Source organism: Apiospora kogelbergensis (genome assembly GCF_038363985.1).
Source record: "Apiospora kogelbergensis strain CBS 113332 chromosome Unknown utg000003l_segment0_segment0, whole genome shotgun sequence".
In the NCBI taxonomy this organism is placed as follows: domain Eukaryota; kingdom Fungi; phylum Ascomycota; class Sordariomycetes; order Amphisphaeriales; family Apiosporaceae; genus Apiospora; species Apiospora kogelbergensis.
In genome coordinates, this window is record NW_027117420.1 from 733809 (window position 1) to 744810 (window position 11002).

The 11002-nt window shown below is 53.2% G+C and overlaps 5 protein-coding genes across 5 annotated transcripts; 4 read left to right on the plus strand and 1 right to left on the minus strand.

Moving 5' to 3' along the window:
• Positions 1–332: 332 nt before the first annotated feature.
• Positions 333–2175, plus strand: PG998_004933 (uncharacterized protein; the record flags this gene model as incomplete). The annotated part of the gene is made up of 2 exons (XM_066871751.1): positions 333–359; positions 433–2175. The coding sequence occupies 2 exons, from the start codon at positions 333–335 to the stop codon at positions 2173–2175; spliced, it is 1770 nt and encodes a 589-aa protein (XP_066731848.1).
• A 1354-nt stretch (positions 2176–3529) lies between these two features.
• PG998_004934 (uncharacterized protein) lies at positions 3530–4414 on the plus strand (the record flags this gene model as incomplete). The annotated part of the gene is made up of 3 exons (XM_066871752.1): positions 3530–3849; positions 3914–4165; positions 4246–4414. 3 exons carry the CDS (start codon positions 3530–3532, stop codon positions 4412–4414), a joined length of 741 nt encoding a protein of 246 aa, XP_066731849.1.
• Positions 4415–5118: 704 nt separating this feature from the next.
• Positions 5119–6595, minus strand: PG998_004935 (uncharacterized protein; the record flags this gene model as incomplete). Its single annotated transcript, XM_066871753.1, has 4 exons — positions 5119–5728; positions 5820–6202; positions 6269–6373; positions 6446–6595. The coding sequence occupies 4 exons, from the start codon at positions 6593–6595 to the stop codon at positions 5119–5121; spliced, it is 1248 nt and encodes a 415-aa protein (XP_066731850.1).
• A 1647-nt stretch (positions 6596–8242) lies between these two features.
• Positions 8243–9326, plus strand: PG998_004936 (uncharacterized protein; the record flags this gene model as incomplete). The annotated part of the gene is made up of 3 exons (XM_066871754.1): positions 8243–8309; positions 8405–8842; positions 8956–9326. 3 exons carry the CDS (start codon positions 8243–8245, stop codon positions 9324–9326), a joined length of 876 nt encoding a protein of 291 aa, XP_066731851.1.
• A 700-nt stretch (positions 9327–10026) lies between these two features.
• Positions 10027–10962, plus strand: PG998_004937 (uncharacterized protein; the record flags this gene model as incomplete). The annotated part of the gene is made up of 1 exon (XM_066871755.1): positions 10027–10962. One exon carries the CDS (start codon positions 10027–10029, stop codon positions 10960–10962), a length of 936 nt encoding a protein of 311 aa, XP_066731852.1.
• Positions 10963–11002: the final 40 nt, after the last annotated feature.

Consider the following 11002-nt stretch of genomic DNA (forward strand, 5'->3'; position numbering starts at 1 on the left):
TGATTGAGGGTAAATTACAGCGAGTCCCGAATGCAATGTTTGATGTGCTGAAGCCCAGACGCAGGCAGATATGATGATTCCAGAAAAAACACCAGTCAAGTTCAACAAGACGAAGATTGTCGTGGGAGATCCTTTGGTAACTCGAATTCCCTTGCAGATCGCCCAAAGCGAACGTCTAGCTACAGTGGCTCCCTGATCCCTGGTCGGACATTTTTGGTTGCTTAGCACCGACAAGGCTGTCGTGAATTAAAATAACAACAAACCTCGGGCGTTCGAACATCACTCCGATCTTTTTATTCTACCATCACGCCAGTTTGGCGCCAATTCCCACGATGACGAGCATCGACGAGCTTTTCAAGGTGCGTTATGCCACCGCTATCTTTCCACCTCCACCACGCGAACGAGAACATTAACGAGCAAACTTTCACACAGGGCGCCGGCAGCAGCAGCAAGCGCAAACTTGACCCAATCCGAGATCCCAGCCAGGTTTACAAATCCGCACGGTTAGAGAACGGCGACGAACGCCACGCCCGCGTCGAAGATGAGGACGACATAGAAGCCGGGCCCGCCGCGCCTCCCGACGACGAAGACGGAGACTACGGCCCGACCCTGCCCCCGGAGGACGAGGAAGGCGACGACGAAGAGGGGCGCTTCTTTGGGAGTGGCATCACCTCAGACCAGCGCGAGATCCTCGACTACGTTGACGGTGTCGAGCTGCCCGCGGAACAAAAGATCGACGCCGCCTGGTTGCGCAAGACGTCGCTCGCCTTCGAGAAGCTGGTGACCAAAAACGCCGAGCAGCGCGCCAGGTTCGCCGACGACCCATCGAAGTTCATCCAGAGCGAGGCCGACCTCGACGGCGAAATCAAGCGCCTCAGCATTCTGACCGAGAACCCGGCCCTCTACCCGGAATTCGCGCGGCTGGGCTGTGCGGGCACCCTGGTGTCACTGCTGGCGCACGAGAACAGCGATATCTCGGTCGATGTGCTCGAGATTCTCAACGAGCTGACGGATAACGACGATGTGGACGCGACGCAGGAGCAGTGGGACAGCCTGGTTGACGCCGCCCTTGAGGGTGACTTGTTGGGACTCTTAGGCAGTAACCTCGAGCGGCTCGACGAGAAGGAAGAGGTCGACCGCAACGGTGTATACTACGCATTGGGCGTCCTGGAGAACCTGGCTAGCAGGCGGACGACAGCCGCCGAAGCGGTCGGCAGCACGGAGCACCTGGTGAAGTGGTTACTGGCACGGATCCAAACCAAAGAGAAGCGGATGAGCCAAAACAAACAGTACGCAGCCGAGATACTGGCTATATTGGTGCAGGCCAGTCCGAAAAACCGACGGAAACTTGCCGAACTAGATGCCGCCGACATCATGCTACAATTGTTAGCAAGTTATCGGAAACGGGATCCCGAAAAGGGAGGCGAAGAAGAAGAGTACATGGAGAATTTATTTGAGGCGCTTACCTGTTTGGTTGATGAAGCTGAAGGAAAGGCTAAATTCACAGAGGCAGAGGGTGTCGAGCTGTGCCTCATCATGCTCAAGGAGGGTAAAATGAGCAAGGGCCCAGCATTACGGCTCCTGGACCATGCGGCCGGTGGACCCGCCGGCGCCGAGGTCTGCCAGAAGATTGTCGAGGCCGCCGGCTTGAAGACCATCTTCACCATGTTTATGAAGAAGAACGAGAACCAGACCCTGGAGCACCTGATCGGTATCTTCGCGTCCATGCTGCGCCTGCTGCCAGGCAGCTCAGCGGAGCGGATACGGACGCTGGCCAAGTTCGTGGAGAAGGACTACGAGAAGACGGCCAAGCTCGTGCAGTTGCGGCGGCAATTCGCCGCCCGCGTTGAGCGGGCCGACGCCGACATCCGCACGGAGCAGGCGCAGCTGAAGAGCGTCGAGGAGCGGGAAGAGTACGCGGCCGACTGGTTCTCGCGGCGACTGGACGCTGGCCTGTTCTCGCTGCAGACCACGGACGTTGTGCTGGCGTGGCTCGTGGCTGAGGACGATGGGGCCCGGAAGAAGATCACGGCTCTGCTCGCCGAGCGCGACGAGACGCTTCGGACGATAAGAGCCTCCATTGAGGAGCAGATGGAAGGCGTAGATGAGGTCGAGGATGCGGATGGCAAAGATACCAAAGAGATGCTCTCCACACTGGCTCAATTTTTACAGTAGGCCGTTGGGCAGTTGTCGGATTGTATTATACTTTGCACCCCCGTGTATCGACAGAGACTAGTAGCGATTTCAACAAGCCAATGCGGCTTCTTCAAGAAGGATATACCTTCACGCGGCGAAATTAAGCCGGGCCACTATGAATTATATCAGGGCCATTCCCAAAACTCCACCAAGTAAATGTTTGTTTGAGAATGCCGCGTTTTCATATAGTGTTTCTAGGGGAGGTTGATCTATACACCAACGTCAGCTCGTATAAATGGACTCAAAGGAACTTAAACAGCCAAGCCACGAGTTACCATTCTAGGAGTCTACCCCATGATGAGTAGAAAACCCATCACATCTTCAGGCATCAGTAGAGCCAGTTCCGATCACACAGAGGTGAGGACCTGATCATCCACAAATAAGATCTGAGAGCCGTCTTTAGTAAAGACGAATTGCTAAGGAAGGAAGAAAAATAAGAAGAAAGGGGAAAACCCCTCACTGACAAATAAACTCGAGTATAATAGAATCGATAATCCTTTTACCTAGAGGGCACTATAGAAGCTGCTTATACACTTAGCTTCTAAGAAGAGTCTTATATTAAGTCTTATTAATATTATATATTAATTTTTATTTTTATCTACTTTATAAACCTATTATATAGTATATAAATTATCTTTATAATATATAATTTATAAAAGGGGCTATATTAAAGTAAGGGGAAAATACCTTATTTAAGATAGATAATAGTAGGAAATAGAGAGAGGTAATGGATTAGTATTAGGAAGTAGACCACTGCCTGTGAGAAGTACTCCGTTACTTAGCCGGGTTAAATATTTCACGATAGAAAGTAGTATCTGGCGGGGCTATAGCCGGGGGATATAAAGCTTGTTTCCCCGTTGCGGGATCGGATGTCTCGGAGGTAGTTTAACCTTGCTTTCCCCAGTATGGATGAGACGTTTCGAGATAGCCCAGCTGCCCAGCCTATCCGCAACCAGCGACAGGCCCACCACCGTGGCACAGTGATCCTTCCTCTACTGATGCACCCGCCGTTCTCTTACGACCGCCGACCACCTGAATCCTATAATCTCGTGACTTGGCATTGAACCGGAATTGAGAAACAACAGTGTCTCCTGAGGACGTGTGGTGAATAACGTGAACGATGGAAATATATAACATGATGTTGCCGGTGGTATGGAACGACATCTTCGTGCAGAAAAGAGAGAGAAAGGGGCGTATATAAACAGCGAGTACCGCAGCCCTCAAGATGATCAGTCTGATCAAAAGACCACACAGTCAGCTCCTGCCGTGAGACACACCCAACAGCTCACACCATTCCTTTCGGTCAGCAAAATACCCCTGAACTCGATCCACCATGCCCGCCCTTTCAGCAGATCTATACCACGTCGAGCAAGCACCGTTGAAGTTGCGACCCGACAAGGCCGCACGAAACATCGCGTCAGACCCGGACCGACGGCATCTTCTGGATCGGATGGAGATTCGCGAGTTGTGCGAGGGTTGGCCTGTGTACCGTGACGCCGCTGAGTGGGAGAACTATCGCTCCATGTTCCACCCCGGCGCCTACATCACCACTTCGTGGGAGCAGGGCACCATCGAACAGTTCATCGCTGCTTCCAAAGCCGCCTTCGCCGAACAGAAGAAGGGCATGTTCCATATACTACATCGAGTCACGGGGTGATTAAATTGAAACAGACAAACCCTTTGTATGCCCCAATGTATACTAACACAAAAGTTGCAGACAAACGGTCGATGTCCAAGGAGACCGCGCAGTATCCAAGCTGAAAGTCACCATCACCTGTCGCGTGACCATAGAAGAGAAAGAGATGGACAACGAGGCCGACTGCCGCTTCTTCGCCCTGCTCGAGCGTCGCAAGGGGGTCTGGGGTGTGGCCTTCTTTACCCTTCTATTCGACAAGGACAAGATGATCGTCGTCAACCCAAGCGTGGGTGGCTTCGACATTCCCGAGTCCGAGGTGGAGAAGTACCCGAGGTAAGGACTTACCTACATCTAGCTAGCCTATAGAATCACGTATAACATCAGCTGCTGACAAGAGCAAAAACCAAACATAGCGGGTATCGTTATCTGTGCTGGTGCGAAGACAGAGTCGGCCATCCACCCAAGCTGGACCTCAACGCCCATGGTCCAGAGCGCGATATCCTTTATCAGAAATGCAAGGACTGGTTGGAGGGCAAAGAAGTCAAACCAAATCTAACTGGCAACGACATCATCGATTATTAGGCTAGATATTGCAGCCGAGGCGCTATAGGAGCCAAAGCTCAGGGATAAATATCATATTGCTTTTCACTTTGAACTTTTCGCCCTCGATGATTGCTCGTTGCCCGGCGACCCCCATCGCATTGTTCCCCGCCGTTCTGTTCCCACCCTCCGCGCATCTCGCCACCTCGCCCCTCTCCAAAATGGGCAGCGGTCGCGATGGAACTCGACTCCCAGGTTTATCACGGATTCGGCGCTGGTAACGCTGAGCTGGTAATCCTTCATGGCGGCGCAGGGCGGCAGCACATCCCACTCGATGAGAAAAGGAGGTGGAATTATAGGTGTTGTAAACGTATCTTTGCCTCCCCCCACACCGCCGCCCCCGTCGAGTAGGTAGTCTCGGAGCTTGGTCTCGGAGCTTGTAGCAAGCGGAGCGCAATCCAATGCGGGCTGTGCCAGTGACAAATTGCATGTAATGTTGCCTCCTATGCGTAGTAGCCATACCATGTCGGACGATCACCGATTCTTCCGGTTTGGGTGTTTGTGATAGGGGTAACGTGCTCAATGAGGCCGTCAAGGACCAAATATAGAGCTGGTTTTCTTTACCTATCGTATGTCGCCGCCGTATGCTCGTGTATGCTTTGCAACGCACATTAGTGTCTGGGTAGTAAGAATGTGCAATGGCTGGGGTATTCGTCAATGGTGAAAAGAGAAAACATGATGTGTTTTCAATTGGGAACATGAACTGCTCGACTACTTCGTCGTTCCGTGTCCCAGCCGAGCACCTGCTGCCTGACCCAGTCGTCTGAGGCGGTCTGGTCCAAATCTTCAGCCTCCACTCTGACGTGGACCTCTTTCACGATTTGCTTCTGGCTGTCCCCGTCATTGTCGTCGTCATCGTCGTCGTCGTCGTCGTAATCGTCCTTTGTCGACCCCGGCCGGCTCTTTCTTCCCCAGCCTCCTGTACGATGGCTATTTTCTGAATCCGCTTCAAGGACGTTGAGTCTGAATGTGTTCGATGCTTGTCTCGTGTGAGTTTGCGGCCGAAGAGACCCTGGCTTCTGCTGCTGCTGCTGATACTTAGTTGACTGGAACGAGGGCGCCGCGTTTGGCACCAGAGGATTCGTGTTTGCTGAGGAGCTACCGGTGTCTCGGTCTTTGCCGCCGGCGGCGGGAAGACTCAGTAAGGGTCGAAGTGCTGGCAGTGAGCCTGCGATGATGCCGATACCTTCTTCCAGGATCGACCATAGCCCGATCGCTCCAGTGCTGAACATGAATTCTCTTTGATCGTTGTACAGGGTCAGGTAGCGGAGTCGGATAATGGTGGCACAACTTGCACTGAATAAGAGAGAGTAGCAGTGAGTCAGCAACAGACGTTACTTCACAATTTTGCACGGGCGAGAATGAAGAAAATGGAATATGTACTAACAACGCAGCCATTCCAAGGATAACCACTACCGAGATCTTGACGGTCTTCTTCATGGGGATGCGCCACAGCATGATGGCTGGAAGGGTGGCCAATACCAGATCGGTAACGATGGAAACGGCCGAAAAGGCGAAGCTGACGCTGCTGTTCAGGTTTGGGTTGCAGGTGCCGTCGGTAGTCTCGCCCCACAGCATGGTGATGGGGTGGCAGATGTTAGCGATGACGAGGATGAAGACGACGGCCATGATGGAGGTCATGCCCATCACGGCCCAAAGGGTCCAAACGAAACGCCGGCGCGCGTCGGCTATACGCAGCAACGTCATGCTAATGCTGCACTTGACGAGCACAGTGCAAGCGGCGTAGAAAAACTCGGCGATGAAGAATAGCTTTGGATTTTCGATATAGTCAGTCCCAGACGGATACCGTATATCTGTCGTGGAGGAGAAACGTACTTTGGTACCGGTCTGTATATCAGCAGGGGCGAGCGCATCCGAGTGTTGGCCAGCGCCATAGAAACAGCAAATGATCACGAGGGATGCCGTGACAGTATAGAGGATCTACGGCGTGAGTGTGACGGTCGTCTTAGCTATACTGGTTCGCGTGAATATCACCGGGAATTGGGGACATACCAAACCGCCGGCCATGAGCCAATCGTCGGATCCAAAAGCGTTAATCCACCTCCGCACTCCCACTCTGACCACAAATGTGAGCCATGAGAGGATCAAAAACACGATAGTGAGGTAGAGAAGAGGAACTCCCTCACCCGCCACTTTCACCATAACGGCGGGGTCTCTCTCGACGGGCTCCTGCGTCGAAGAAGATCCCGCGCAGTCAAAGTGTTTTTATTATTTGCAACAAGTTGTTGACAAGGGAAACAGAAATATGTCGGATGGGGTAAGCTTGCTAACCCAGATATACTGCATGTACATATGTAGAAAATAACCGTTGGGAACCAACCCCATGGCCCCCTCTGATTCAAGGCTGTCTGGGCGGATACAATTGGGTCAAGGGGCTTGTCTAAGCTGGTTCCCCCGAGGATCCTAGGCTTGGGGCTCTAGATGGAGCAGATCGTCACATTTTATCCACTAAAGAGTCGAGCCATCAGGGGTTTTGAAGGACCAACAGTCACCCAGACCTCGAAGAGCAAGCAGGCATCGTCTCAGTCAAAAGCACCCACTGAGGATAGAGCCAATGAGCAGATAATAGGAAAGGCTATGACATTGACATTTTCTGGGTGAGAGGACTCAGCCGTAAACCTTATTGTCCCTGATTACCATTTCCATGAAAATACATCGAATGTTTCTGTCAAGAGCCCACATAAACACTCCTGATATTTATATTACACTGTACTAATAGACGTATCAGTGGGCATCCAGAAACAGGCGCCAGTGGTGGGCCAGTGCTACGCGAGCAAGACCCAGCTAGCCAGCCTGCAAGCACAGAAAGAAGCAAGGCTCGGAGCCCAAACCGTTCCACGTCCCGGACTCGGTTTCTGGAGAGCCGCCAATCGCTAGCGCCGGCGCCGTCTTCATGCGACGTGGTGTGTGTGGCTCGATGACTGTAACGTAGACGTAGATGGCTTCTAAGCTCTGTCTCCCATAAATCTACAGGTGCAGCTGCACCACGGCGTTGGGAAGCACGAGTAGGATCGGCCTGAAACGAATGCTCGACTAGTGTCGATATTCAACGAAATGCATCATATCATGCAGATCGATAGAGTGAACTTGTTGCTTGTGTGTTTGTGTATTTCATACCTCACCTTGCCCTAATGAATCGGTAATATCGCTATCACTGTAAACAGTAAGCAGCTCGCATGCTGGAGAGGACCAGGCGGCCGTCAAAGCTGGATCGGCCGTCAGGGCTGGATGAGGCTAGTCGCTGTGGGGATACCCTGGGCCAACAAAGCCGAGGCCATACAACGCTCTGAGCTTACTTACCGAGCCCTGATGCATTATTTGCCTTTAAGAAGAGAATGCGAACTGGCTGCTGGGCTGCTAGCAGTCTGTCAGTAGCTACCAGCAAGCAGTAACAATAAATATAGAACCTGCACCAAGTCTTCGTCCCTTTCCGTGGCCTGTTTCCTTTCTGAGCCGTAGTGATATTCCTAGAAGCAAATGCGTGGAAGAGACAGACCATTAGCTTCATAATATGGGTATGTAAGGACCCATCAGTCGCGTCCCAAAGGTGGCGGTCGGGTACACGTAGTCTGTCCAATGTCAGACCCTTTACCCCTCAGGCGTTCATGCTTGATGCGCAAGACGCTCAGTAACGGAGGTATTTGGCCGAGGACGCAATTGTTAAATCTCTGCCAGCTTTCGTTTTAGGCGAGCAACTGAGATTATTCCATCTTCTCCACCGTTTTGCACTGGTTTCCCATCGCAGTTTGAAATCACACGAGCGAGCTCGCACGACGGATATCGCTCACCATGGCCGAATTTCTTATCAACGACAATGACTTGAGTGGATTGAAAGGGAAGGTGGTGATAGTCACAGGTACGAGTTTTTCCGGCGACCTGAGGATGGTGATGATGCTAGCTGGATGAGGCAAACGAACGAACCAATGTCCTGATCTTTTCTTGGCTCTTAAGGGGGTTCATCAGGCATCGGCCTAGCGACTATCGACCTACTGCTCTCCATAGGAGCTCGCGTGGTCAACGCCGATGTCCAAGAGCCGACGGCCAAGCCCGAGTCGTCGAATGCGGGGGAGTATGCCTTTGTGAAGACCAATGTGACCATCTGGGCTGAGCTTGTCGCCATGTTCAAGCGGGCCAAGGAGCTTTATGGTCGTATCGACTCGGTCTTCGCCAATGCCGGTCTTGGCCCGCGCGCCGACTTCTTGTCGATGGAAGTCGACGAGAATGGAGACCTGAAGGAGCCCAACTACGACGTGATCGACGTCAGTCTGAAAGGCCTCATGAACACGTGCACGCTGGCCCTGTACCATATTCGACAACAGGCAGAGGGTGGTAGCATCGTGCTCAACGGCTCCACAACGGGCTTGCAACGGCTTCGAGCCGCGGATTACTGTATGTGCTTCCTGGCCTACCCCAAAACAATAGACAACAGTCGTTGCCGTGACGCATGTTGAGCAGCATATTTTCCCCCGTCGGCATATCTAACTCAAGCAAACCTCATATAGCCACGGCCAAACATGGTGTCATTGGCTTCGGCCGCTGCCTCACCACGTTGACGAAGGTGGCGCAGCTGCCGATCCGGGTCAACACTCTGGCACCGACGTGGACGGACAGTAGCGTGCTTCCGAACCTGCGGGGAATGATGGAGAAGATCGGCGTCGAAATCCAGCCCGCATCGGCTGTGGCGCGCGCGGCGGCGCTGCTGATGGCCGACACGACCCGACACGGCAACCTGCTGCACGTCTCGTGTGGCAAGTACAAGGAGATCGACGACGCAGTGCTGCTGCCGGCTTTCGACACGATCAAGGGGAGCTATCCGGGCGAAGACGACGTTCTGGAACGACTCTTGGCCGTCATGGCAGGTGGGCAGGCGTAGAAGGGACCCGGTTAGCGTAGCAGAAGGCAGTCAAACAGAAGCAATAAATAAAAATGTGGGGTACAGCCAGTCTCCTCTCGTTCCGGGCAGTCGGGTCACCACCAAATCCAAACAGCTACTGGCCTGCTGTCCGTCGTCCATGAACACCACGACCTCGAGCCCGATTGAGTTTGAGCGCCCCCGAAATCAAGGAAACGGCCTCCTGATGTTTGATTAAGCTTGGGTTGGGGGGCAGGCAGGAGGGAATGACGGTTGATAGAGCAGCGCAGCCTTACCCTTGGTTAGCCAGGTTAGCATCCCTAGCCGATCTTGCCTGGTTGCATCCTAGTCTCCGCCCCCAACGGTGCGTCGCGCAAAGTAAAAAAGAAAGAAAAAAAGTCCAAGTGTTTGGTGTCCAGCAGAGCCTGCCTGCCCCCAGAACTGCCTAGAACTGCCAGCCTGCGGCGTCGCTGGCAGGACATTTGCCATTGCCCCAGGCTCATTTCCGAGATTTCGTCATTGGGGCATAATAAAACAGGGCAAGAGGAGCCGGGGAAAACTGCAGAAACTCCTCGGCTCCAAATACACACCATGTTGCCGAACGTCTGCAATCGTTTGTCATAAGCGTCTCTTGGATTCATGCATTCCTTTTCTCACCCCCAAGTCCGTCCGAACCCCTACCAAAGTCCCTGAAGATGCAGAATGCGCAGTGCGTGCTGCCATGCCGTCTGGTATCACCACCGCGGAGACTCTTGATTACATCTCGTCGGCCTTGAGCCTTGCCATCCTCCTACTACGTCTTTCTCTCGAACTCCGGCGTCAGCGTGAATTCGATCTCAACTTCTATCTTGCCTCGGCCTCGATTGCGAGCGTCGTTGGACGTCTTGTCGCCACCCATTACTACATAAAGTTTGGCGCAGTTGGTGAAACACCGGCCGGGTCAGGCAGCGAACACGTCGATCCCGATGAAGCCAAGGTCGGCGAGATCCTCGTCCTGGTAGCTCGTATTCTCTTCACAGCGACCCTTTGGCTGCAGATATGCCTCATCCTATCCTTCTACGCCCGCCTTGTGCACGGCGTCACCATGGTGACCTGGGCGCTTCGTATCGTCTGGATAGCGGTAGTCTCAACCTTTATCGCCGTCGTTCTGGCCACGTTTCTCGAGTGCCGTCCATTCGAGCTGTACTGGAAGAAGGCCCCCGAAGTTGATTACTGCACGCGGGCCTATGCGCAATTACTCTTACAGACTTGTAGCAATTCTGTTCTAGATGTCGTGGTCCTGATCATTGCTTACCCCCTCACACGGCTGCCAAAACATAGCTGGTCCACTAGAGCACGACTATATGTCTTGGTTGGGATGGGATTGATGTGCATAGGGATCACAATCGCGCGGGCTGTGCAGATCTTCCAGCAGCCTAACCAAAACATACGCAGTATATGGGCGTCGGTACAGATAGCCGTCGCTATCTTCGTCGGCAATGCGCCGTCCATTTACGGCTCACTGAAGCTCCTCAAGAGGGCCAGGACGACGTCGGACCACGATAGAAGCTTTGGCATTGCCGAGAGCAACGACAGCAACCGCCCTCCCCCGCTGGTGGGGCTTCACAGCGTCCTTGGCAACACAGACGCGGATACAACCCCGACCAGCACCTCCTAGACGACTGGGTCAGATGGTGAACACTCATTGACGAGAGGGG